Consider the following 25,113-nt stretch of genomic DNA (forward strand, 5'->3'; position numbering starts at 1 on the left):
GCAGAGGGGAGGGGGAGATTCTCACAGAAGCAGACCTACTTTGCAGGGTTTCTTAGTTCCCATTGCTTGAGGAGTGATAAGAGCTTTGAAGAACTGGGTGGGAGCAAAAAGCTTTCCCGGGCAGACATGGGGTCGGTCAGCCATTAGAATCAGGCAAAGCTTTAAAAGGACACTAGCCTGAATCCGTTGGGACAGGGACAATCTGCCCAGGGGACATGGAAAAGTAGGGGGAACGGCGCACACAAGGCCAAAAGAGTCCAATTACTAGAAGAGAGAAGCGAGATGGGGCAGCGGCCACGCACCCTCACGTCCTCCTCCTGGGTCACGTCACAGCGGAGAAAGACAGTTCCGGGGAGCTCCTGCTGCAGGGCCTGGCCCCCCAGCTCTGCAGGGAGAGAAGGAGTGGGGCCTGGACCCTGGGGAGAGGGGGGGCTGGGGGGAGGGCCCAGGGGAGAGCGGGAGTGGGGCCTGGGCCCTGGGGAGAGGGGGAGTAGGGCCTGGGCCCTGGGGAGAGGGGGAGTGGGGCCTGGGCCCTGGGGGAGAGAGGGAGTGGGGCCTGGACCCTAGGGAGGGGGTTGGGGAGAGGGCCCCGGGCCACCACTCACCATTTTTGTCGCAGATCACCACCTGGGCGCCGCTTTGCACTAGGACAGGAGAGAAGTGACCCTGCAGACCCGGGGCTTTGCTGCCCTCTTGTGGGTCCTGCTCCTCTTTTGCTCCCCTGCTGCCTCAAAGTCTTGTGATGATGCCAGGTACAAAGAGCAAGGGCCTTAACACAGGTTCTGGCTGGTGACTTCAGGTGCCTTTGGGGGTTCCGTGGGGCCCTGTCCCTGGGTTCCAGTAAACCCAATACCAGGAAGTGACATTCTCCCAAAGCACCCATTGATCAGTAATAAGTGGGGACCCAGAAAACAGGAATAACAGCCTAAAGACTGCCAGAGGGCCCTCCCTGGTGGCGCAGCGGGTTAAAGCGCAGCTCTGTGAGGCTGTCCATTCGACCCCTGGTCAGGGAGTGACCCACAGGGTGCAGCAGACCCCCCCAGTCTCCCCACTGACCCCTCAGCAGTGGATTTCAGTGGAGCTGACTGTACTGCTCCCTACTCAGTCTCTGGTGAGTCCTCTCACCCCCACACCTGTGGCTGTGCCCCAGTTCTTGTGTGCATAAATAAATAAATCCTTAAAAGAGAGAGAGAGACTGCTGGAGGCCCAGGTCTGGTTCCCACCACCTGCTCCTTCCTTAGCATTGCAAACTGGACTCGGTTAGAACTATCGAGACTCCAGCACCCAAAACTCTTCTGTCCCCCTCCCCCATCTCTCTGAGCGCCCGGAGCCCCTCCGTTTCTAGATTCCAGTATCAGGGCACCTGACCGCTCTCACCAAAGGCTCTCACGATCCCGGCTCCGATGCCGCGCGCGCCCCCTGTCACCACGACCACCTTCCCGGCATAGCGCGTCGCCATTGCCCTGGAGCGTTAGTCCTCTGTTGCTCTCTGCCACTACCGCTGGGCCTCTCCGCCCTCCGAAGTCCGGGAAGGCCCCGGGGTCGAGCCATAAATAGGGGCTGGGTCCTGGGAAGCCCGGCCCTAGGGGGGGCGTAGCCAGGGCGTCTAGAGACCAGTGGCGCCCAGCCCCTTCTCCCTCTGACCCGCGCCTCCAGATCCGCAGCCCCTCCTGTTCAAGCCCTTCTCTCTCAGACCCCGGAGTCCAGCTCCCCAGCGTCCCCCTCTTTCAGATCAGGAGGCCTGGCCCCCAACTCGGGATTTACGGCATCTGTCCCCCTTCGCACCCAGACCCAGCGATCTAGACCTTCGGCTGCCTCCTCTCTCAGGAATTGGCCATTGCAGAAGACGTTGGGGGCGAGGTCACCTGGGGTTGGGGGTCTCCAAATCCGAGATTCCGTCCCTTCCTTCCTGGGGACCCAGGAATCGGGACTCCAGCTCGACCCCTGTGTCACAACCCCAAACAGAAAGACGACTGACTATTGACTAAAAGTTCAAAGTTTTAATCCAGATTTGGACAAGTGTTGGGAAAACCAAACTTTGCTCACAGCAACCACTCCCCTTCTCGGCTGGCCACTGAGGGGGGCCCCAAAGCGCCGGCAGAATCCTGATCGCCAGGTGGTACCTCCGGGCCACGCCCTCACACTCCGATTGGCTGGTCAGAAGCTGGACTGCAGCAGAGTGACTCGCAGAGGCCACGCCCCCTCGTCTGGGGTCAGGGCGGGAGGGGCGGGCCCCGAGGCCCACGTGGTCTCCCAGGAGGTGGGGGCCGCGCCACGCCCACTGCCTGCGCGCGAGAACGCGGTGGGGCGGGCATTGGCGGTCGCGGGCGATCTTGGGGGCGCGGTCACCTGGGACGTGGGGTCAGACGCAGGCGGCGGCGCAGGAGGAAGCGTGTCCACTCGGGAGTCCACATTCCCAGCTGGAGAAGGCAAGTGGGGAGTGAGAATGGCAAACTTTGGGACCCCAGGCCTTTTCCCAGACCCCGGGCCCCGTTCCCTCCTGCAAGGACCTACAACAACCAAGTCCTGTCTAGCGCTTTCCTCATCAAGACAGACCGGGTTCCCAGGCTCCTCCCAAAAGGATGTGGGACCCCGGGTCCCTGACACCCTCCTCCCGAAAGCCAGGACCTCACGGTTCCCAGCCCTGCCTCACCTGTCATCATTTTGTGCCACTGTGATGCCTCAGTGGCCAGGGCATGAGAGAGGCTCAGCACTCGCTCCCGATGACCTTCGGACGTCGGCAAGTAGGGGGTGGTGTTCCTTGGACTAGGGGAGAAAAAGAAATTTGGGGGACGAGTTCTAATAGCCACTGCTGAAAGGGACAGAGTGCCGCGCGGGTCCTTCTGGGAGTTGTAGTCCCTAGCACGTGTCTCTACAGGACTTTTTCAAAGGCGTGGCCTTCATCAAAGTCTGGGCTTTACCTTGTGCACTTCACTAGCCAGTAAATTTTACCCAGTTTCCTGACCCAGGGGGTCGAGTTTGACAATTCAGCAGCTTTGGAGAACTACAGTTCTCACTAGGGACCTAGGGCTTTGTGGTTACCAGCCACAGGAGCTGCATATCCCTAAAATGCACACTTCGGGACTCAGGAACATTAGTAATAATGTTACTTCCCTCTGCTTTAGCAAATGGATTCCCCTAGTCCCCTCCAGATGCTTACCTGCTCCAGGACCCCGAGCTTCTGAGCCATTTCTGGGCTCCTGAGTGGCCTACAGCAGGCTGGAAGGAAATGGGGTGCTAGAATTCCTTCCCTGAAAGCCCCCACTTTCTCATCTTAAGGATGTAGAAGAGGGGGATCAGAGAGGATGAAATTGCCCCAAAGATACAGTGTTAAATTACCCCAAAGGTTCAGCCCATGGAAAGCAGTGATGGATTGAAAAAAAAAAAAAAAAACACCACCCACCCACTCCTATGTATCCCCTTTTGTGTTTCGGGAAAAGTCTTACTGCAGAGAGTCCCTCTTTTCCACATGATGTAGGTGAGATTCAGAGAGGAAGTCTCCCCTCTTTACCTCTGACAAGACTATAATCAGACCCTCCAAACTTACATTCTTCACCTCATAATTGACCTGCTAGACTGCTCCACCCCCAAAACTAACTAGACATAGAAATAAAAGTTTTGTATTCAACTGACTGACCAAGATGCCCTCTAACTAGAAAACCAGACCTCACTGTAAAATCATCCCACCTCTGACATGTCTAATTACTCCCTGAAAAGGTGGAAAATGAAGCCACCTCAATGAGACACTCTGATCTCCTTTGATTCGGGGTACTCCCCATTGCTTGCTCCAGACCCCTGACCCCCACCTGCGGGGAGAAGGCAGGTTAGTTGCCTCTATCCCTCCCCTCCCCCTCCACTGGGGAGGGAGGGTGCTGATGTCAGCACAGGTGGAAGTTGGGGTGAGGTGAATCTGGAAACCCAGGAGGTTGGGCACATGCCCATTTTAGAGAGGAACCCCACCACCATCCCACCCAGCCTGCTCCCCTCACCCTTGGGTCCACGTCAGGATGGCATCTGGCCGGGGACAGTGTCCTCCCCAGGGTGAGGCGCCCAGGGGAGGCTGGGCGAGGAAGAGGCCGCCCACACTCCTGGTTTCTTCGCATCCTCTCCAGCTGCTCCTGGGCGCTCATCCGGGGCCGGGCCAGGGGCACCTGGGAGGGAGAAATGCCTGGAGACCCCGCCTCGGCCTCCCTTTGATCCCTCCCCTGGACCTCATGACTCCAGTCTTGCCCTTGTCCCGGAGGGGGGTTCTGCCCACGCCTTGATCATGGGCGTCTCCCCTTAAGAACTTAAAGTGCTACTTTTAATTAAGACATAAATCAAAGAAGAAATTGTTCACCCCAAGGAAACCAGAACATGTTCACAAAGCTTTTCGCATTGGCTTAAATTAAATTGAGTGAGGTTTAGGACCTGCATGGTTTTGATTAAAACACGGTGGTGCCCCGACTGAGTGGGGAAAATGATGCCTGTCATGCACCGGACAGGGGCTGGTAGCCGAGACCGACGAGGAGCCCACACAACTCAACAAGAAAGCAAAGAAGCCAGGCAAAGACAGCTCAGGGAGCAAAACAGACACTTCTCCAAAGGAGGCACAGGATGCGGAGAGGTGCCAGAGGAACCGCTCCTTGTCCCTGACCGGGTAAACACAAATCAACAGCCGTGAAAAGCCACCGCGCTCCAGAGAGACAGGCCTGCAGCTCACGTTACCCTGAGGCCTCGGGCATTTACACATGTGGACACCAGGAACCCGCTTCACTTGCACCTGTGACTTCATGCTCAGGCAAACCTCTTCCAGAGGAGTGAACAGGTTGAGTCTATTTTTACTCCCCTCTGACTCACGCATGGAGAACACTGCCATACATTCATATTCTTTTTTTAACTTCACAGTTAAATGGAAATGTTAGGCATACTTTTTATCCTATTTGATAGAAATATTTATACTTCGGGGGGATTGTAATGTGTTAGGGATGCAGGCTCCACAAGACACCCCCAGAGGGTTTACGTGGTGCACGGCCTGTGTTGGGGCTAACAGGGTTAAAAGCTCAGTCTCTTCCAGGCCCCGCAGGCAGGCGTGGGAAGGGACTGAAGGGACTGAAGTGTTACCTGTGGCCACTAAAGGTTGATGTAAATTTTATTAATTTTGCATAGAAGAGCTGGGGTACAGGCCAGAGGTGTGGAGGTGAGAGGACTCACCGGAGACAGAGTGGGGAGCAGAACAGGCGGATCCACTCAAATAAACTGCTGAGGGGAGCAGCGGGGATGCAGGAGAGGTCTGCAGCGCCCTTTGGACGCCTCCCTGGCCACATGGGGACCCAACTCAGGGCGATGGCCCCTGATGTGAACCTTAAAGATGCAACCACTAACCCACCCGCACTTGAGTGGCAGCAGCCACCTGGATCTGGGCCTTCAATCTTAGAGCCAGACTTTTCTTTCAGTGGCCAGACTAACTCTTTCTCCTGGTCCCTGCAGCTCCGCAGTCACGCAGTGAATGTGTCTCCTCTACTGTCCACACAGTCTCTGGTGAATTCTTTCACGGGCAAACCCCGGCGCCCCTCCACTGCAGTGGATTCAGCCTCCTCGCTTCTGGCAAGGGAACTTAGGCACCCTACTACCTAGCTGGAACCCGCAGCATTGCTCATTTTGAATTACAGTGGCTTTGGAATGAGGTGTGAAGATCGACGTGCTGGCAACATCACCGCTAGTGCCAACAAGGATTACTGCCCCCCACGCTGCCTCCTCCAGGGCTCCCTGGGGCTGTTCCCCACGCCGCCACCAGAGGGCGCCCGTTCCCACGGGCCGCGGCTCCCGTTGGGGGTGGGCTCGGACCCTCCGAGTCTCCCAGCACCGTCAAAGCCCCAGTCCTTCCCTGGACCACGGGGCTCTGCAAAGATCCATCCGCCTCATTTCCACCCTTAGCGCCCCTTGCCGGCGTCCTCGGTTCCAGCCACACTGGCTTTCTACCTGCTCCACCAAAAAGCCCGTGCAGCTCCTGCCTCAGGGGCTTGCAAAGTCTGTGCACTTTGCCTTTATGCTCTTGCACCAGCTGGCCCCAAGGCGGCCTCCCTCCCCTCTCCTGCAGTTATCAGCTCGCGCATCACTTTGCCATGACGCCCCCCAGACCACACCACTGACCACTCCACCCTGAGCAGCCCAAAGTGCCTTTGCCCTGTTCTGTTTCTATTTCCTTTGTACTTGTCAGGTATCAAATAATGGGTAGTAAGTTGATTGTTTATCTGTCTCCTTCTAGAGTCTTGAATGTCAGATTCACAGCAGAAAGATGTTCCACCCTCATCTTTCATGTTTGTGGCCTCAGCGCTTATGAAGCTCCACGCGGGCCTCCCTGGTGGTGCAAGGGGTTAAGTCTCAGCACTACAAAGCTATTGGCAGCCACTGTAGCATGAATTCGACCCCCCCCCCCCGCCAGAGAGTGACCCACAGGGCACAGCAGACCTCCCCTGTCTCCCCGCTGCTCTCTTCAACAGTGCAATTCAGTCAATCTGCCTCTTCTGCTCCCCACTCTATCTCTGGGGAATCCTCTCACCTCCTCTTCTCTGGCTTACACACCCCAGTTCTTGTCTGCATAAATAAATAAATCTTTAAAGAAGAAGAAGCTCCACACACTAGAACTTTCTGTGTTGGTGGAAGCGTTGCACGGGGATTGTCCCGCTGGGCAGCTTCCGGCCACAGGGGACTTCTGAGCACCTGAAAGGCGGCCAGTGCAGGTGCGTTTACTTCATTTTAACTCATTTAAAGTTATGTAGCTATGTGTGGCTGTAAACTAAAGCGAACGATAAAAAGCACACTCCTCTCCCTGGTCTCAGCCACAGGGGCGCGAGCCAGAGAGCAAAGGGAGAGCTGGACCGGCCTGATGAAGAAGCTGCAGAAGAAGCTGCATCAACAACAGTGTCTCTGGGCAGGACTTCAAGGGCGGTGGCTTGCTAAAACGCCGTTCAGGCTCCCGGAAGAGAAAGTGCTAACGGGTAAGTGTAATAACCCTCGTTTTCCTCCAGGCATAGACAACATGGGAAAGATGCGTTAATTGGACACCAGCCCCAACTTTCTCTGTAAAAGTCCTTGAAAATGTAAAATGTTTTCCTTGCATAAAATTCTCACAGGGAAGCTCAGAATTTGGACAGCTTCCTCAGAGTTCTCTGGAGGCTGTTCCTGGGCTCTAGTCCTCAGTCTTGATTCTTTGGTAAAGTTCTTAATTTTTGTTTGCTTGAGTGTATTTAAGCCAGCATGGCTCCTGGCTCCATTATGAGACAGCCAAGTGGGTTTTTAATAATAGTGGTTGAATGAATGATTGGCTGATAAATGAAGGAAGTACTTGCTCTATTCTAGGTAACTTTTTCCCCCAGGCACCATTTTTGACCTTTTGGGTATTTGTTTGAACCCTCACATCAGCTCGGGGTGGTAGATGTTGCCATTTGCTCCAGTTTGCAGTCGAGAAAATAGAACAGAGAGGTTTAGTAACAGAGCCAAAGTCACACAGCTCAGAAGTGGCAGAAACAAAACCCGGTCTTCATACTCTTAACAGATCTGGCTCTCCCTGCTCTGAGGGGTGACATTAGAACTCCCCTTTCCCAACTGTTGCCCCAAGAGTGACAAATGCATGGGGGGCCAGATCAAGGGTTCACCTGCCTACCTTGATTCCTGGCTGAGGAGAAGGGGGACGGCGGCCCTCAGGGCTGGAGGCACGAGAGACTTTTGGAGACCCAAGACCTGGAAGGCAGAAGGGGACTTGGTGAAGGCAGGGAATGCCAAGCCAAGCAAGTTTCACGCAACCCGGGACACTCACCTGAGGGAGGACTGGCCAGGTCTCTGTTGCCCCCAGGGGGCCGTCCCCAGTCAGCCTCAGGGGACCTAGGCGAGCTCAGTTCCAAAGACTCGGGCAGGCTCTGCAAGGGTTGAGAAAGGGCAATAATGACCGCTATCATTGCTAGCATTTCTCAAGCAGTTGACAATTAAGGTAGCCTGCACGCAGGGTGGAGACTGTAAACCCTCCTACAACCAGGGCTGGAGAGGATTTGGAGAAAGAAGAACCCTATCCCCTGTTGGTAGGGATGTGACTGGTGCGGCCACTTCGGAAGGCCATCTGGATTGAGCTTAAAAACTAAACCTGGGGGCTCCTTGGTGGTCTTGGGGTTAAATCTCAGCACTATCCGCAGCTGCTTTAGTGCGAGTTCGATCCCCAGCCAGGGAGCTGACCCACAGGGCGCAGCAGACCTCTCCTGTCTCCCCGCTCTCCTCTCAGCAGTGTATCTCAGTAGACCCACCTGTTCTGCTCCCTGCTCTGTCTCTGGTGAGTGCTCTCACCTCTTTCCTCCACCCCCACTTCTGGCCTACACCCCAGTTCTTGTATATATAAATAAGTAAAATAAATCTTAAAATAAAAAATAACTAAAAGTGGAAATAGTGTGACCTGGAAATCCCACTCTTAGGGATCTCGCTGAAGACTCTGAAACCATGAACTCAAAACAATATGCACTCTACAGGTTTCTTACAGCCATTTTTTTCTTTAAAAAAAGATATATTGGGTGATTTGGTGATGGAAAGCCCATGGGGATTACAACTGAGATGGAAAAATGCACAAAATGATGTAAAAATAATTATATTATTTTTAAAAAGATTTATTTATTTATGCTTACAGAACTGGGGTGCAGTCCAGAGGTGTGGCCAGTGAGAGGATTCACCAGAGACAGAGTGGGGAGCAGAACAAGTGGATCTACTGAAATCCACTGTTGAGGGGAGCAGCAGGAAGACAGGAGAGGTCTGCTGTGCCCGGTGGGTCACCTCCCTGGCTGGGGATTGAACACAGGCTGTGTGATAATGCTGAGGCTTAACCCCTAGACCAGCAGAGAGGCCCAGAAATGCAAGGTTTTATACAGGTTATGATTAGGCACTGTGCTCAGCGCAGTGTATTATCTTCTTGAGGCCTCTCAACGAACCTATCAGGCAGCTATAACTAGCTCTGTCTTATGTATGGGGAAACTGAGGCTCAGAGAACTAGGTCAGTGATGGATTTCAGACTGCATAACTGGGATATGAACTGAGGTGTTCTGGATACATCACTTGAAGGTCAGGGCAAGCAGCAGCTCTAATATAGTATTAACAGTAGTGGCTTCTACTGCCCAAGGACCTACTCTGTATCAGGGTCTCCTGCTTATAAAAACCTAGGGTTATGATCATCAGTGTTTGGTGAATGTTTAACAAATTCTCTTTTCAAAGAGACATATACTCCTGTGTTCATAACAGCATTCAAGTGCCCAAGGATGGTTGAGAGGCTAAAAATGTGGTCCAAATACAAAATGAAATATTACTCAGTCATAAAAAAGATGAAACCTTGCCATTTATGATAACATGGATGGAACTTATGGGGATTATGGTAAGTGAAATATGGCAAAAGACAGGCATTATATAATTTCAGTAACTGGTAGAAAAGAATAAAAATTAAATCCTCAGATACTGACAACAGAATGGTGTCAAAAGAGGAAGGAGAGAGGAGGAAAATGGTAGAGAGGCTGATGGGTGCTAAATGGACATTTCCTGGTGGGCATGGTGAGAAAGTATAACCTAGCGTCCTATACAGGGCTGTCAAATAATGTTACCTCAATTCTTTAAAATCTCTCTGGGAGAAAGAAAGGTTTGTCACGTGTATCAGTATTGATGGGATACACAGTCCTGCCATGATCAATTGCAAGCTCCCCACATGACATCATTGAATATGCAGTTAAGAAGAGATGCAGGCCACGCTCTTGGGAGGTGTTGGGAGCCAGCTATGGTCACAGTATAATAAATGAGAAAGCAGAAGCTTCTGGAGCTCAGGATACTTGCCTGATTAGCTGGTCAAGGAAGAAAAAGGTGAGTCGTCGGGCAGAGGCAGATGGCGCAGAAGGGGGGGGGGGAGAGAAGGGTGTGAGTCTTACCTCCCTCTCTGAGGACTCCTCAATTTGAAGTGCAGGGGATGGGGAGTCAGGCTCAGTGTGGGTGGGTGGTTTCTGGGGACCCCCCAAACCTGCCAGTGTATCTTCCACCATCCACAGCTGCTGCTGAGCAGATGCTCTGTCCTGGGGGAGGATAGGAATTAGTTACTCACGGGCGGGAAGACGCACGTAAAGTCAAGGTCAGAGAGAGGGTCTGAAATCGGCTGGGCTGGAGCGACAGATCGGTGTGCGGGCCACGCGCGTCGTCGGGCTGCATCTGGGATCTGTCTGCATGGGCATGCTGCTGCCCTGGCCTCGTTCCTCACAAACACGGTCTCTTCTGTGCTGCTGCTGTCTCCCCTCTGTCAGAGAAAGGTGACGCAGAAATGCCTGCGTCTCTTACTGACCACCTGGCCTGAGCTTTGGTCCATTTGTGGAATCTTGAGTCAAGCAACTGGAGTTTCAGAGTCAGGTTTCGTCTTGGGGGTTGCTTTGGTTCCTGTTGTTTTTGCACTCTCGAAACAGCCAGTTTGTCAGTCCACATGAAAACCTCCTGGATTGGTTTTGGGGTCCTGCATCCCACTGGAGCGCTCAGGCTGGGGATCCTACGTGTTTAAAGCACCCCGTCTTTCTAGCCATAGTGTGGTGTCTCTCCTGTTTCTCTGGATGATGACCTGCGTCTGTGTCTCCTGATGATGATGGTTTGCCTTTCTCTCATTAGATTTCTCCCTGAACGTGAGACCTGTGTTAATTACAAACACAGGGTTTAGAAACATTCCTCTTGTAGTTTGTTTGGTGCCAGCATATAGGAAGACAACTGGTTTTGACATCTTTCCTTGCGTTCAGTGACCTTGCTGAATTTGTTTATTCTAGTGGTTTATCTGGAGATGAATTTGGCTTTTTTTTTTATGTCTACAAAATCATCTGTAACAAAGCCTTGAGTTTGTCCTCCCTGGTCCCTATTAACTTTGATTTGTTTCACAGACCCTGATGTGAAGGGTTTTTGATATCACACTGTCAACTCTAAAGCACATTCTAGGTGTTTTTCTACACGACTCATCAGATTAAGGATGTTTCCTTTGAGTCTGACTTGACTGAGAGCTTTTATCAGTTCTTCCAAGATTCTCCCTGCATTTACTGGAATGTGTTTTCTCCTTTATTTTGCTGTATGGGTTAAAATGTGGTGAAATACATGGACAGGTTTTCAAGAGTTAAACTGAACTTGTATTTCTGTCAGAAAGCTACCTTGTGATGCACTGAGTTGAGCACGTTGAATTGAGAGGTGGGCTTTAGGAAGAAAGATCGCTAGTGTGGGGCTTCAAGCTGGGGTGGGCGGCTAACACCAGCAGCCAGTGCTTCTTCGCTAATGATACGTGATTTAGAAACTAAAATGCCAGGTTTCGAGGTTACGCATCAGAGCTTACACTTCCGGCGTGGGGCTTGAACAAAGGGGTTGGATCTGGACCTGGAAATTCCAGAGGGTAAATTTAACAGCAAACGTCAGGCTGCAGAATGCAAGACGTGAACTTGCAGGCCCCGGAAGGCTGACAGCCGAGTCGCACCCCAAGGGCGGGCCTTCAAAGCAAGGGAAGCCATCTGGAGCGGGGACGTGAAGCTGGGTCCTAACTACAATGGGGGCTTGAGTTAAAAGACAAAAGTGGGGGGCTCGGGCTACAAGTAGCCTCCATGGAGCTGCATCTGCCGAGCACCCTTCTGCTTACAGCGATCTCATAAAGTGGGGTTCTGGGGCCGAGGCTGCGATGCCCAGAGTGTGTCCGTGAGAACTTGGAGCCCGAGGAAGGGCTGCTGGGCCTCGGGTTTCGGGCAGGGATGTACCTGGGGAGACCCAAGGTGCAGCAGGTACTCTAGGGTCTCTCTCAAGGTGCCCAGGTCCTGCTCCAGGCCGCTGTACGTGTCCCACACCCGCTCTTTCTCCTTGGGCGGGGAAGAGGAGCCACAGGTTAGCACGCCCGCCAGCCAAGTCCTCCCCCAGCCCATCTTTCCCAGCTGAGGAGGGGCAGGGAGGTGCCCTGGTGCCCTGGGGGAGGGGGACTGTGGACTAGAATTCCCGAGGATGTCCTTGAGCAGACTAGCGAGACCCCAAGTCCATTTGGAACCTGTCCTTCCAACCGACTGCTAGTGTGGGCACATACCATTTCCCCTGAGTCCTCTGGTTATCTCTGCACTCCCCTGGGGCAGCAGAGCCTGCGCATCTGACGAATCCTTGGGAGAGTCAAGACCACAACTCCCCACGCATCCCGGAGAGTAGGAATCTCCTTTTGAGGGCCCTCCCTGGTGGCGCAGTGGGCTAAAGTACAGCACTACAAGCCAGTCGCAGCCTCTGAAGCACAAGTTCAATCCCCGGCCAGGGAGTGACCCACAGGGCACAGCAGACCCCTCCTGTCTCCCCGCTGCTCCCCTCAGCAGTGTGCTTTGTCAATCTGCTTGTCTGCTCCCCACTGTCTCTGGGGAATCCTTTCATGGCCCCTGTACCTCTGGCCTGTACCCCATAAATAATCTTTTTTAAAAATCCCCCCACCTCCATACACACCCCCAAACCACATAGGACTCATCTTCCTTGAGGTCACCAGCTCCTGTGAGTAGACGTGACTCATAGGAGCCAGGAAACCTGTGTCAAACTCTAGGTCTTCAGCCACTATATTAAATTTCTTCGCCTCTGCTTGCTCTCACCCTCTGAAACTGCCGTGATCACTGGCTTCCAACTGAGGGGAAGGGACATTCTCAAGCGCTGTATTCTCATGAGCCTTTAGGGCCAAGCGCCTTGGTACAACAGGAGAGTCCTGGACCCCCCCTTGCCCCAGGCTCGCACCCTGGGGCCGCTCACCTGGGTCAGGTGACAGAGAGCAGCCCTGATGCTGACCAGTCGGTCCTGCAGGAGACGCTGTCGTCCCCAGGCCCTCCCGGGAATCGCGGCCTCCCTGGCTGCTTGGCCCATCTGCTGCCGGGTCAACTCCAGAGCTGCTTCTAGCTGCTCCTGCATCAGGACCAGACGGTCAGGCTGTGAGGCCACGGCCAGCCCCAGGGCGAGGAACAAGTCCTGTGTCCTTGGGCAGCAGGCAGGACGCAGGGCAGGTGGGGGCCGCTGGTCCCTCCCCTGCCCCGCAGCCTGCACCTTCTCCTCCTGCCTCTGGTCTATCTCCTCCTGCAGCCTCCTCAGGAGCCGATCCTGGCCACACAGCTTGTTCAACAGCGACTGGAGGGAAGAAAACAGGAGCTTGTGATGGGCCAGACCCAGCTCCTCCACCCACCGCCTAGAACATTCTTGTCTCAATTCTGGGAGTTGCATCAGGGGGACTTACATCTGTCTCCAAGCTTTGGTGGAAGGGTGAGTCCAGCGGGGGACCCGGCTAAGGAGAAGCAGAGAAGTTGGGAGTCACATGGACACACAGATCTTGCTGTGGTTCAGTGCTAGTCACACCTTGCTTCTCTGGACACTCTTCTTGGTAGCTTCGTTCCAAGTTTTAGCGAACCACAGTAGACCAATTGCCCATTTGTGGCTTAAGGAAGGCCCAGTGGGCTCTGTTGCCAAATAGCACAGCAGATGTTACAATGAATGGGGGGGATGACACGTGCTTTATGACTGAGAAGGAAACAAGAACGCTGGTGCCCTGTTCCCGCTTAATATTGCATTAGTGATCTGGTCCAGTGCTATACAATAGGAAAAGGGAAGCAAAGAGGCCCTCCCTGGTGGCTCAGGGGTCAAGTCTTAGCGCTATGAAGCTACCCACAGCCACTGCAGCAGGCCCGGCCCCCGGGCAGGGAGCTGACTCACAGGGTGCAGCATGCGGCCCTCAGCTGTGGATTTCAGTGGATCCACCTGTTCTGCTCACCACTCTGTCTCTTGTGGATCCTCTCATCCCTGTATCTCTGGTCTGCTCCCCAGTTCTTGTATGCACAAGTAAATAAAAATAAATCTTAAAAAATAAAGAAAAGGAGGGCCCTCCCTGTTGGCGCAGCGGGTTAAAGCACTGCACTGAGAAACTAAAGCCACTTCCGCATGAGTTCGATCCCCGCCTGCCCCGGAGGTGACCACATGGCGTGGCAGACCTCTCCTGACCCGCCCGCTGCTCCTGTCAGCAGTGTACTTCGTCGATCTGCCTGTTCTGCTTCCCGCTCTGTCTCTGGTGAATCCTCTCACCCTCCGCATCTCTGGCCTGTACCCCAGTTCTGTATGATTAAATAAATAAATCTTAAAAAAAAAAAACTTTAAAAAAAATAAGGAAAAGGAAAAAAAAACTATGAAGTTAGGGATGCAAAAATAAAGCCATCATTGCTGACAGAGGAGATGCTCATTGGTCCAAAGACCCTGTAAATGGAAGCATGACTAGAACCAAGAAGAGAATTCAGCAAAGATACCAGGTACAAGACCGGATGACGGCACCAACAGCCCATTATTCAAATATTTATAAAACTAACAGGCATTCAGGAGTTCTCTTACTGGAGAACACACTTGAAACCCTGTAAGATTAAAAAAAAAACTAATCTGGAAGGTGATCTCAATGAATGGAAAGATCCTCTCTCTGCTACCCAGCTGTGGCAGCCTTAATGAAACACTGAAAGTGTCCGGACCTTGAGATAGCCAGTGTTTCCTACACACACCAGCCCAAGGGATGACATCCACCATTAAAAAAAAAAAAAAAAAAAAAAGGGCCCTTCCTGATGGCGCAGCGAGTTAAAGCCCAGCACTGAGAAGCTAAAGCCACTTCCGCATGAGTTCGACCCCCGCCTGCCCCGGAGGTGACCACATGGTGCGGCAGACCTCTGCTGACCCACCCGCTGCTCCCCTCAACAGGGTACTTCATCGATCTGCCTATTCTGCCTGTTCTGCTCCCCTGTTCTGTCTCTGGGGAAGCCTCTCGCCACCCCTGAGCCTCTGCCCTGTACCCCAGTTCTGTATGCACAAATAAATAAATCTTTGAAAAACAAAAACAAAAACGGGGCACGGGGGAGCTCTCACAGATTCATGATGCCCCAAGTTACCTACCAATAAAACCATGGAAGCCCGGGTGCCCGGAGGTCTTGGGGGAAGCTGCAGATACGTGGAGGTGCCAGAGGGGGCCTGGAAGGAATATTGAGATGAGAGATTTAAAGGCCGACTTGTCTTCGTGACAAAAACTAGGGCAGCTGTGGCCAGAATTGAGGTTCAGACTGGATTCCCCTGACTGTCCCAACCCCCTTCTCTCCAGCTTAGGGTGCCGCTGGGAACACAGAGAATGGTAGCAAGTGGACACGACAGGCAGAACAGCCACAGGCCAAGGGAACAGCAATCCACTCTCACATTTGTGGTTGGCTATGGCTATTCTGGGCTACAATCCCATGATGCTCAGAGTGACCACTTGGAAAGACAAACCGATACCTAAGGCATATGCAATCCTGCACTACCCCGAAAGGCATAGGCTTGGAAGGGAGTGTTCTGGACTACAGTCTCCATAAAGCTTAAGGGGTAGTGGCTAGAGACCAACCTGAAAAGACGGTCTCCTGACGCCAGATGGGAGATATGGTCCATGCTTCCTTTCAAATCTGAACCTAGCTCTGCTTCTGTGAACTACAATTCCCGTGACTCAGGGGGGCAGCCTAGAAACTGACCTGATGGACAGTCGAGTGCCCTCTGGGAAAGGCAGTGCCCATCCTTGTCGCTCTCTGCTCACCTGTGTTCTGGCCTCCTGACGCCAATGTTGGGGACTCCTGGGCGGTCTTCCAGCCTCAGAGGCGGGTCCTCGGCGGGGAGTGGGTGGACGGGAGAGGGTCTGGCGCTGGGGCCCAGGATCCAGGGGAGGCCGGACATCGATGCGACTCATGGGGGTGTGGGGCCTGGCTGGGGGTGCTGTGTCTCCCGAGGAAGGAGGTGGTCTGCGAGCAGGAGCAGAACTTGGCCGAGGGAGGTTCAGAGGGGAGGGCGGGCAAGAGAGAGGGGTGAACAGGCTGTGGGGAGGTGAGAGTCAGTGAACAGGGTCAATTAGAGCCCCTGCACCCCCTACCCACCAAGCCAACTCAAGGCTGTGTCTTCCTTCAGTGTGTCTTACGGCCCCTCCGGAGGGGAACCCCCTTCTAGTGCCCAGATCCCCAGTTGATTCCCAGAGTCATCTCCTTAGGATGTCATCCCACAGCCTCTGGCCCCTCAAAAACCCCAGCAACTCAGGTGAGAAGTCTCTAAGCCAGCCCCCACCCAGTCCCAGTCCCAGTCCCCACCCTTCTTAACCTCTGAAACAGCCCTAGGGAACCCTGTGGCCCCAGACTTTCAGGCCAACTCACTCGGGGCTCCTGGCCCTCCGAACCCGGGATCCAGACTGGAGTTCGGCTGTGGGGCTGGGGGCGCGCAGCCCAGTTCTGCCACGGCCCCTGGACAGCCGGGCTACTTCCGGTGATTCAGACCGGCGCGCCTCTTCCCTTCTCCTCCCCTCTGGGGGGCCTCCGGGGCCACCAGGGCCTTCCCCAGGCTGGGGACGTGCAGGTGACCTGGGCCGCCCACTAGGAAGTGAACACAGGAAAAGACATCACCCCTTGGAGCCTCATAACACACTATCCTCGAGTCACAGAGGAGGACGCGAGACAGCCCCGTGAAGAGAAAGGTCGATGCATTGTGCCCATTTTGCAAACCGGGCAACTGAGGCCTGCGTGTGGAAGTGACTTGTGCAGGGCCACCAAGGTCGCTGGACCCAGTGCCCCAGGCAATGTGTCCCCTGCCTGAAAACAGGTGCACGGAGATTCCCTTGAGACGGTCTAGTTTCAGGACATTGAGTGACAGCTCCAGGGGGTGGAGTCTTCCGCGAGAACCAATCAGAGTGCGGACTGTGCACGCGGGCCAGGAGGGGGCGGAGCTTCCAGAGTCCGCAAGCGGGGAGAGGAGGGTGAGATGCGCAAAGCGGCCACCAGACTGGCCTGGAAGAGCGGTGACTGGATGCTGAAGAGGCGGGGCCTCGGGGGAGGAGTTAGGGGTGCGGGGACCGGCCCGTTGGCGCACGGGGGCAGGCCCCAGACCCACCAGTCGTCCCCCTCGGCGCGGGAGGCGCGGCCCAGCGCCCGCAGCCAGCCCCGCAGGTCCTCCAGCGTGTCCGCAGCCAGGACGTAGGTGCGCATGCCCGGGTGCTCGGCCTGCGGGAGAGAAAGCTGGGACCCCTCTCCAGAGGAGGCGCCGACCCCCCAGGACCCAAGGCCTGCCCCCATGGCCTCGTGCTCTCGGCCACCGAAGGCTGGACAGACTCACAGTGAAGGTGAACCGCCGCCCGCGAGGGGCCCCGGGGCCATCCGGCCTGATACTGTAGCTGGGGAGCAGGACGCTGCCCAGGACGCTCTCTTCACGGCTGTCTGCAAAAGAGGGCTGCGGTTAGGGCACGGGGGTCCGGAGGCTGGGAGGCTAGGGCACAGGGAGAGGCCGCCCACCCCATGCCAGCTGGGGCACTGACCCTTGTAATAGAAGAGGCAATGGCCAGAGAGAACGAACCAGCGGCGTTTCCAGAGCCGGAGCCCAGCACTGTCCTGGGGAGAGAGGGGGTGGGGGCCGTCTAAGTGGAGGGGTGAGGTCACCAAACACTGGGGTCAGAGTCGGAGAGAGGAGAGAAGCAGACCTAGCGCTGAGGTAGTAATCAGAGGGGGAGCTGGAAGCCCGGGTTGTAGCTGAGCATAGGCTCGGGCCAGTCAACATGACCAGTGTCTAGTGGTGAAATTCCAACTCCACAGCTTTCCTTTTTATTTTTAAAGATTTATTTATTGATGCATACAGGACTGGCCAGAGGTGCAGGGGCCGTGAGAGGATTCACCAGAGATAGTGGGGGATAGAACAAGCGGATTGACTGAAATGCACTGCCGAGGGGAGCAGCGGGCCAGAGACAGAAGAGGTCTGCTGTGCCATGTGGGTCAGCTCCCTGGTGGGGGATCGAACTTGCACGGAAGTGTCTGGGGCCAGCTTGCAGTGCTGAGCTTTAACCAGTTGCACCACCAGGGAGTGCCCAGCTCCACAACTTTCAAACCGTGCCCTTGAACAAGTCTTTTCCCCACTAGAACATTCATGGTTTCTCTTCTGTCAGAAACAGGAGTTACAGGAAAGCTGGGAGGAGGTACGGCAACACCCGTGCTGGAGCCTGAGGCCAGGGAGGAGCACTGAGCCACCACCCTGAACCCCATGTCACCCCTCTTGCATAGTCTTTTCAAATCACACCAGATCACGTGAGCCAAAGAGAGCTTTCTCCAAAGAGAGCTCACCACCAGACTTAGACTAAAACACAGGTCTCCCTGGTCGGTGAGGGGAGCAGCACTATGAAGCTGTCCATGGTCACTGCAGCAGGAGTTTGATCCCGGCCAGGGAGGGACCCACAGGGCGTAGCAGAACTTTCCTGTCTCCCCGCTGCTCCCCTAAGCAGTGGAATTCAGTAGATCTGCCTGTCCTGCTCCCCACTCTGTCTCTGGTGAATCCTCTCACCACCCTCCAACAACTCTGGCCTGTACCCCAGTTCTTGCCTGCATAAATAAATCTTTAAAAAATAAGAATAAAGCACAGATTCCTCACATGCAGTACTGATTTGCATGAGAATCACCGGGGAGACTTTTTTTAGCACAAACTCCCACTTCCAGAGTAGCATCATGTGAGTAGGCAGACCTGGGGTGGGCGTGACAAGGGCATGCTAGTCAGGTCCCACGCGGTGCTGATGTTGCTGGTCCGAACCGCCCTCTGAGAACCACGGCCCTGCGGCACCCATTCTCCCCTTGGCTCACCCCAAACTTCAGGCGTTGGCCTTTGGCCCCTCTGTCTCCTGGGAAGGTGTCCCTGTGTTTTTATCGTCATGGCATTTTCTGCGATCTGCAGTCATCGGGTCCCCTTTATACGCTAATGTATCGTCACCCCGCACCCCCATCTTGAATGAACTGTATTGTCACAGGCCCTTCATGGGTGGGGATAATTCTGGGTAATGCAGTGTTAGGTGACTGCGTCACTGTGCAAATGTCACAGCGGGTCTAGGCTCTCCAGCCGGAGCGTCACATCATCTGACGCTGGCAGAAACATCGCTTTGTGTCTGGGCGAGACTGCAGTCCTTTGTTTAGTGTGCCCCAAGGTTTGGTAGGCTGTCAGTGTTCAGGGGATGGCGAATGAATGAGTGAAACAATGACGGAATAAAGGAAGAAGTGGTGATGCGAAAGTGGAACCTATTTGGAAACTTGGGAGGAAAGAAACGGGACAGTCCAGGCCACGGCCTCCAGCCAGTGTCCCTGCCCTTTGCCCCTCACCCCACCTGCTTATGAAGCCAGCCTCGGATGTGCACGGGGAGGTTGGGGTCCCTTCTGAGCGCATTGCCCCTCTTCCCAAAGGCATGCACCTTGCTCACGGCCCGGGTGGCTTTCTGAGGAGACAAGAAGAGAAGGTGACCTTGGAGTGAGTCGGGGAGGCAGCGCAAGGTGCAGGCAGGCCTGTGGTCCTCAGAAGCCAGCCCAGGGAGGAGCTGGGGCTGCAGCTCGGAGTTTGTTGTGCACGAGCCCCTCGAGGGGCGGCGCAGGTGTTCCGGAGCAGGGAAGCAGCCATGGCTGATGGAGACGATGGAGAGGGTGCGCCTGGCACCCCCGCCCCACCCCCAGCTGGAGGGGCTGCGCAGCCTGCGGGAGCTGGACTGGACCTGCCCCCCCGCAGGACCCCTTCGACAGGAGGGACCACCAGGCTGAGCCTGGGGAGAGCTCAGCTGGAATCGGGCTGCAAAAGACACCCCTTAGCGATCACTCAATGTCCAGGGAGAGACGGCTTCAAATCCTTCTCCTGTGTGCCTGGGCACCTCACAGGCCAAAGCCATTCTCCACAGCTGCCCTTCCGGGCGACGGCACCTAGGTCGGGATAGCATGAGTGAGGGGAAGGCGGAGGTCAGGGCATGAGTGTCCCTTACTGAGGGGTGACCAGTCAGGGTACCAGTACCTCAGGCCTCATGGACACCATCTGTCAGAGAAGGGATTTTCCTTATGAAATTCCAGGAACTGAGTAGATTAAAGGGCTGGAGAGAGGAGTCTCCAATCCAGAGTGGGCGTATTTCTGCGTTGGGAGGGGGTATTGGGGGTGCGTGGCTGGGGAATGGCCTCATCTCAGCCACCAGAGTCAAGCAGACTCCTTACTCTGGCTCTGATTTGGGAAAATCCAAGGGGCGGGTCACTTGGGAGTGCCCCTAGCTGAATTCCAAGCTCGGCTGGTGGGCAAGTGGAGACCTCGAGGCAGACCCCTGGCCAAGGAAACTTGCTCTTCTCAGCCAAGCCCCCACCCCTGGGTGGCAGCGAGCCACCAGCCAGCGCCCACTCTCGCCCAGCCCCGCACTCCCTCACCCCCACGAAAGGCGAACCTTGGTGCTCAGGTTGCTGGTGGAGGAAAGGGTAGAGACGCTGCTGGCCAGGCTGAGGCTGCTGCGGGGTCTGGCCTCCTCCATCAAGGGCCTGGGGAGAAAGAAAAGAGCTGTGTGCCTATGTGTGCAGCTGACCCCTGGGGCAGAGCCGGGTCGGGGTGCAGAGGCTGGAGGAGGCTGAGGAGAAAGAGCTTGTTGTTTGGGGACTGGGGGGCTGGGGAGAGCCCTGGCCTGGGCCCACATACCAAGGGCTGTGCCAAGTGAGGTGGGCGGCCCTGGCAGCTGCGGGGGCTGGGGGCAGCTGTCTGCAGCCCAAGGCAGAGAATAGGGGCTCTTTATTCTTGCCCCCCAGGAATTTGACAGCCCCCTCCTTTGCTTAACTCCCTACCTGTTTCCCACTTCCCCAGTTACCTGTCTCCTGCCCTCCCACAGGCACCCCCAGACTATCTGGGCGCCAAGAACGCACACCCAGGTGAGCCCTGTCAGCCCCACCTGGGAACTTACCAGTTCTGGGGTCTCGGTGACAAGGGACAGGAGGCCGGGGGCAGCCAGTCTCCCTCTCCGGTGCCCTAGGTCCTGCCTGGCATAACCGTGTTTTGTCTGAGTCTCGAGTCTCTGCTGGTCTCTCTTCCTCTCCCCCTCGGCTGTCTCCAGCCTCACCTTTCTCACTCTCTTCTCTGTTTCTTCCAGAGCCTCTCACTCATTCTCTCTCCTCCAGCCACTTTCCCAGACTTTCTATTTCTGGCCAAACCACTCCCCTGGGACTCCAGTCTCTTCTTGAGTCTGTCTCCGTCAGTCCCTCACACTCAGCCTCGTCCTCTCTCTCTGCCCGACCACGTCCGCTGTTTGCTCCTCTCTGATTCCCCTCTCACTCCTCTTCCTCCCTCTCCCAGTTTCTCTTTCCTCTCTGCTGGTCTGCCAGCCGCCCACGCTGCTGCCTCCCCTCCCAATCCCGGCTGACCCCGCCCCCTTGGCCTCCCCACCACAGCCTGACCCCTGGCTCAGCTGCCCCCACAGCTGAGGGGAGGGGCCAAGGGCCCCTTGACTCCTGAGTCTCGGCTGGGCTGGTCCCTCCTGGTGCCCCAGGGCTGAAGCTGGGATTCCTGAACGTTTGGAGAATAGCCTAGCCCTGAAGGCAGGACCCCAGGGGTCTATTCCTGGCAGGGAGCTGGACACTGGCTTCGGGGAACTGGGGGTCCTGGAAGCCATGAGAGCTCAGACTCCGTGTGAGCTAGGAGACATGACACCCGAGGTGTGAGTCTAGTTGGTGGGGCTTGGAGGGGACAGAAGCAGCTGGCAACGTGGCTTTGAATGGCTGGGTCGGGACCCTCCAGGGGAGAGGGAGTGGCGCTGATTCTGGGCTCTGGCTAAGCGGGGTCAGGCGGCCCTGGCACATCTCCACCCTCTGTTCTAGGCAGAGAGCTTCACACACGTTTCCTGGACCTGTTTTGAGGAGCAAGATTATGGGAGAGGGCGGGAGGAAGCAGGCAAGGAGATTGTGTCCCTGGGCCTGGGACTTCAAGGAGATTTCCCACTCCTATGGTTAACCTGCTGCTACCAGATCAGTTTCAGTTTGTAATGGGGGTGGGGGGGGATTTTTTAAAAAATAAATAATAGTTTATTTTTACATCATTTTTATGTGCGTTTTAGTGCATTTTCCATCTCAGTTGTAATCCCCGTGGGTTTCCCATCACGAAATCATCCATGTGCCATCACCATAGTCCAGTGCATTTCCCTCAGGGGGGAATTTTTTTTTTTTAATTTTATTTCTTTAAAAGTTTTATTTTATTTATGCATGCATGCAACTGTACCCCCCAGAGTGTAGGCCCGAGGTGGGGGCGGTGAAGGGGGTGAGAGGAGTCACCAGAGACAGAGTGAGAAGCAGAACAGGTGGATCGACTGAAACATACTGCTGAGGGGAGCTGCGGGGAGACAGGAGAGGCATATTGTGCCCTGGGGGTCACTCTCTGACCTGACCCAATGCTGTGCTTTGTGGTGGTGAGACTTAACCCCTAGGCCACTAGGGAGGCTCAGCCTGGTAGGGGAATTTTTGTGTAAGTTTGAAGCGGATAAAATCCAGGATCACAAAATCAGGGTTTTTTTCTTAAAGATTTATTTATTTATGCTTACAAGAACTGGGGTGATGGCCTGAAGTGTGTGTCCGGGGGTTGTGTGAGAGGATTCCCCAAAGACAGAGAGGGGAGCAGAACAGGCAGATTGACTGAAATTCACTGCTGAGGGGAGCAGCGGGGGAGACAGCGCCCTGTGGGTCACTCCCTGGCCGGGATCCAACTCCTGTGGCAGAGGCTTCGGACAGCTTCATAGTGCTGAGACGTAACCCCTCGCGCCACCAGGGAGGACCCTACAGCAGGCTTTTGATGTTACACCCAGTCACCATATATTTCATGAGCACCTACTATGTGTCAGGCCCTGAAAGAAAAGCCGTGAACAAGCCAAGTGGCTCTCCCTCGTGGTGCTGACAAGTTCATTCCCTTTTGCCAGGAATCTAAAGGCTGCGCCTCCCCCAACCCCCCCGCCCCCGCGGGCAAGTCTTTATTCTGCGCCTCAGTTTCTCATCTGTGAAATGGAACCAAATACTCTCCCCCGGCCTGGAGGAAGCCGACCGGATGTGAAGGTGGGAGACCCGCGCCTGGGGCCCGTCGGCTAAACCCGCGCGGGAGGGAAGGCGTTTCCTCCCAGCAGCCGAGGCAGCGCTCCGCGTCGGTATCTCCGGGTAACGCGTTTGATTGACAGCTCGCTGGTTTCGGGGCGTGGCCGCGCTCCCGTCGTGACGTCACAATGCCCGGAAAGTCCGCGAGATTTCCAACTTTGTTTTCCTTTCCCCTCCTCACGTCTACGTATCGAAACCCCGCCCCCCCGATAGCGTCTGCGCGTCCGGCCGCGCTGGGCTACAAAAGGAGCGCGCGACGTCAGCGCTCAGCCGCCGCTGACCGCCTGCTTGAGCGCATGTAGTTTTCCACACGACTTCGCGTCCCTTCGCGCGTCCCTTCGCCGCGACCGCGCTTGCCGCAGCCGGTGGTACCTGGAGACACGAGCCCACGCCGGAAGGCGAGATGATCGCGCTGGCCCAGCGAGCCCTCCGCACCTGCGATCGCTTGTGGCAGCCCGAACCGGCGCTCCCGCCCCCGGGGTGACTCGCAGCCCCACCGGTGAGTGCGGGCGACACGGCCGTCGGCGACGCTGGGCGCTGGGGACTAGTCAGTAGCCGGGCGGCGGCTCGGCCTTCTGGGTACTGGACCCGGCGGGCGGGCTCGGGGGCTGGGGGAGCCTGAGCTCATGTTTGGGACGAGCTCCAGGGCTCAGACAGGAACGTGATGGAGCAGGGTCTGGGGTCCAGGTGCTGGCAGGCACCAATGAATCTGGGACCATAATGTTTTTTGGGGTCATAATGTTGGCGTCTCCGCGGTGAGACAGTCATTTGCCAATCCTCAGGGAGATGAGGGTATCAGGGACTGGGGCTTTATTCTCAAAGGAAGCAAGTAGAAAAGTTGTATTCTCACTGCTTGGGAGTGAGACTTCAGGCCCGCGGGGAGAAAGGACTGATGCCTTGGGTCTGAGGAAGGGGACACTAGGAACCCCGACTCCAGTGTTGAGAGGGAGATGGAGGTGGAGGGACAGAGATGGGCGGGGCTGGTGTCAAAGGAATGTGAAGCTGGGAGCCTCACGTGGCTGTGCATGTTACTATTCTTTTGTTATGACTCAGGGTCATCCCTGACACTGTCCCCTAAATGGCTTCTAAGCTTACTCCTTTTTCTCCTGTTTTCCCCCAGCCCAGAAAGATGGCACCGGGCCAAGTGCCCCAGCAGTGGCTCCCCTGGGGGGATGCCCACCCCTCCTTCCTCCTGTCCCCGCTGGTGGGCCTGTTCAGCTGGGCTTGGAGCCACTTGAGAAGCCCAGGACCTCTCGAGTCCTGGTTATTGGAAGCAGTAACTCGAGCAGATCAGGAAAAAGCTAAGTCCTCTTTGGCCACCTGCCATGGCGCTGGGGCCAGGCACCCTCAAGGGGAGACTGGGGAGATCCGAGCAGCTGAGGAGAAGGGAGAAACTTCCAGGGGGGCCCTCCAAGATCTGGAAGCCAATGGTTCCCTTCCTGAAACCTTGGGACTTTCAGAGGCTGCTGCTGAGTGGGGTAGGGAAAAAACAGCCCGTGACCCGAGAGACCGGGGAAGTGACTGTACAGCGGACCACCCTGCTCCTCTGCCTCCCAAGCTTCTGACAAGAACCCTGCAAGACCTCGGGGAGGAGGAGTCACAGGAAGAAGGCGCTGTTGAAGATAAAGTTTGGAGCATGTTCTCCCTGGCATCACCCTGGGACAGTTGTCCAGGGGTGGTAGAGGAGGCAGAAGATGGAGCAGCTGAACACAAAGAAGCTCCTGGAACATCTACTTCTGCCTTAGTTCCAGGATCCAAGCCCAGAGCGTGGGTGTATTGTCCAGTGGAGGAAGAGGGTAGAGTCACAGAGGAAGGAAGGACAGAAGATAAAGACGGGGGGGAGGCCTCCTTTCCGCCCCGCTCTGCGGGCTCTCACCCCAGGGCCTGGGAGTGTAGTCCGGGAGAGCAGTGTAAGAAGAGGGGCCAGAAGGCTGAGGCAGGAGCAGCTGACCCATGGCCACTCTCCTCAGTTCTAGCCCAGAGGCCCCTGCAGCAGGGACCCAGGAAGAGCTCAGTAGCAAGCGACAGAGAGGAGGCGGCGGCAGACAGTGTGTCTGGGGCAGGCGGGGGTCTTACCCCGATCCCCCTGACAAATTCCTTCCTGAGGGCCTGGGTCTGCCGGCCAGGAGAGGACACGGAGGAGGAGGACAGTGATTCAGGAGCAGATGAAGACTGGGGAGAAGCTGAGGGT

At 55.7% G+C, this 25,113-nt stretch overlaps 3 protein-coding genes across 4 annotated transcripts in view; 1 reads left to right on the top strand and 2 right to left on the bottom strand.

Moving 5' to 3' along the window:
• The window catches only part of HSD17B14 (hydroxysteroid (17-beta) dehydrogenase 14), a 13,390-nt gene extending 11,494 nt beyond the window's left edge, over positions 1-1,896 (bottom strand). Inside the window, exons 1-3 of the mRNA XM_004693990.2 lie at positions 1,378-1,896; positions 606-644; positions 303-385 (exon numbers count right to left, since the gene is read on the bottom strand). Of these exons, the coding sequence (XP_004694047.1) occupies positions 303-385; positions 606-644; positions 1,378-1,459 (204 nt within the window). The 5' untranslated portion in view covers positions 1,460-1,896. The remainder of the gene's footprint in view (positions 1-302; positions 386-605; positions 645-1,377) is intronic.
• An 89-nt stretch (positions 1,897-1,985) lies between these two features.
• On the bottom strand, positions 1,986-21,179 carry PLEKHA4 (pleckstrin homology domain containing, family A (phosphoinositide binding specific) member 4). Of its 2 annotated transcripts, XM_004694263.2 has the most exons (20): positions 20,756-21,177; positions 20,252-20,342; positions 19,169-19,276; positions 17,348-17,420; positions 17,149-17,249; positions 16,927-17,036; positions 16,197-16,412; positions 15,593-15,866; positions 14,929-15,003; positions 13,244-13,291; positions 13,057-13,137; positions 12,769-12,918; positions 11,760-11,858; positions 9,927-10,067; positions 7,799-7,898; positions 7,646-7,722; positions 3,990-4,151; positions 3,161-3,219; positions 2,654-2,766; positions 1,986-2,420 (listed from the first exon to the last, which is right to left on the bottom strand). In XM_004694263.2, exons 2-20 carry the CDS (start codon positions 20,333-20,335, stop codon positions 2,158-2,160), a joined length of 2,334 nt encoding a protein of 777 aa, XP_004694320.1. In that variant the 5' UTR covers positions 20,336-20,342; positions 20,756-21,177; the 3' UTR covers positions 1,986-2,157. The 2 variants fall into 2 exon arrangements, with proteins under 2 accessions (XP_004694320.1, XP_012589144.1); XM_012733690.1 differs by lacking the exons at positions 1,986-2,420; positions 3,161-3,219; positions 3,990-4,151 and having other exon boundaries at positions 2,683-2,766; positions 20,756-21,179.
• A 1,648-nt stretch (positions 21,180-22,827) lies between these two features.
• The window catches only part of PPP1R15A (protein phosphatase 1, regulatory subunit 15A), a 3,927-nt gene continuing 1,641 nt past the window's right edge, over positions 22,828-25,113 (top strand). The window contains 2 exon segments of the mRNA XM_012733694.1: positions 22,828-23,421; positions 24,043-25,113. Of these exon segments, the coding sequence (XP_012589148.1) occupies positions 24,052-25,113 (1,062 nt within the window). The 5' untranslated portion in view covers positions 22,828-23,421; positions 24,043-24,051.

The sequence above is a fragment of the Condylura cristata genome, unplaced genomic scaffold, assembly GCF_000260355.1.
Source record: "Condylura cristata isolate star-nosed mole 26May11 unplaced genomic scaffold, ConCri1.0 scaffold00041, whole genome shotgun sequence".
NCBI lineage: Eukaryota > Metazoa > Chordata > Mammalia > Eulipotyphla > Talpidae > Condylura > Condylura cristata.

Coding starts and splice junctions, on each gene's coding strand:
- PLEKHA4 (XM_004694263.2), bottom strand. CDS start 20,335: ATGGAGGAGGCCAGACCCCGCAGCAGCCTCAGCCTGGCCAGCAGCGTC. Junction 17,421..19,168: donor GAGGCTGGCTTCATAAGCAG/GTGGGGTGAGGG, acceptor CTCTCTCCCCAG/GACAGTGCTGGGCTCCGGCT. Junction 17,250..17,347: donor TTGCCTCTTCTATTACAAGG/GTCAGTGCCCCA, acceptor CCTCTTTTGCAG/ACAGCCGTGAAGAGAGCGTC.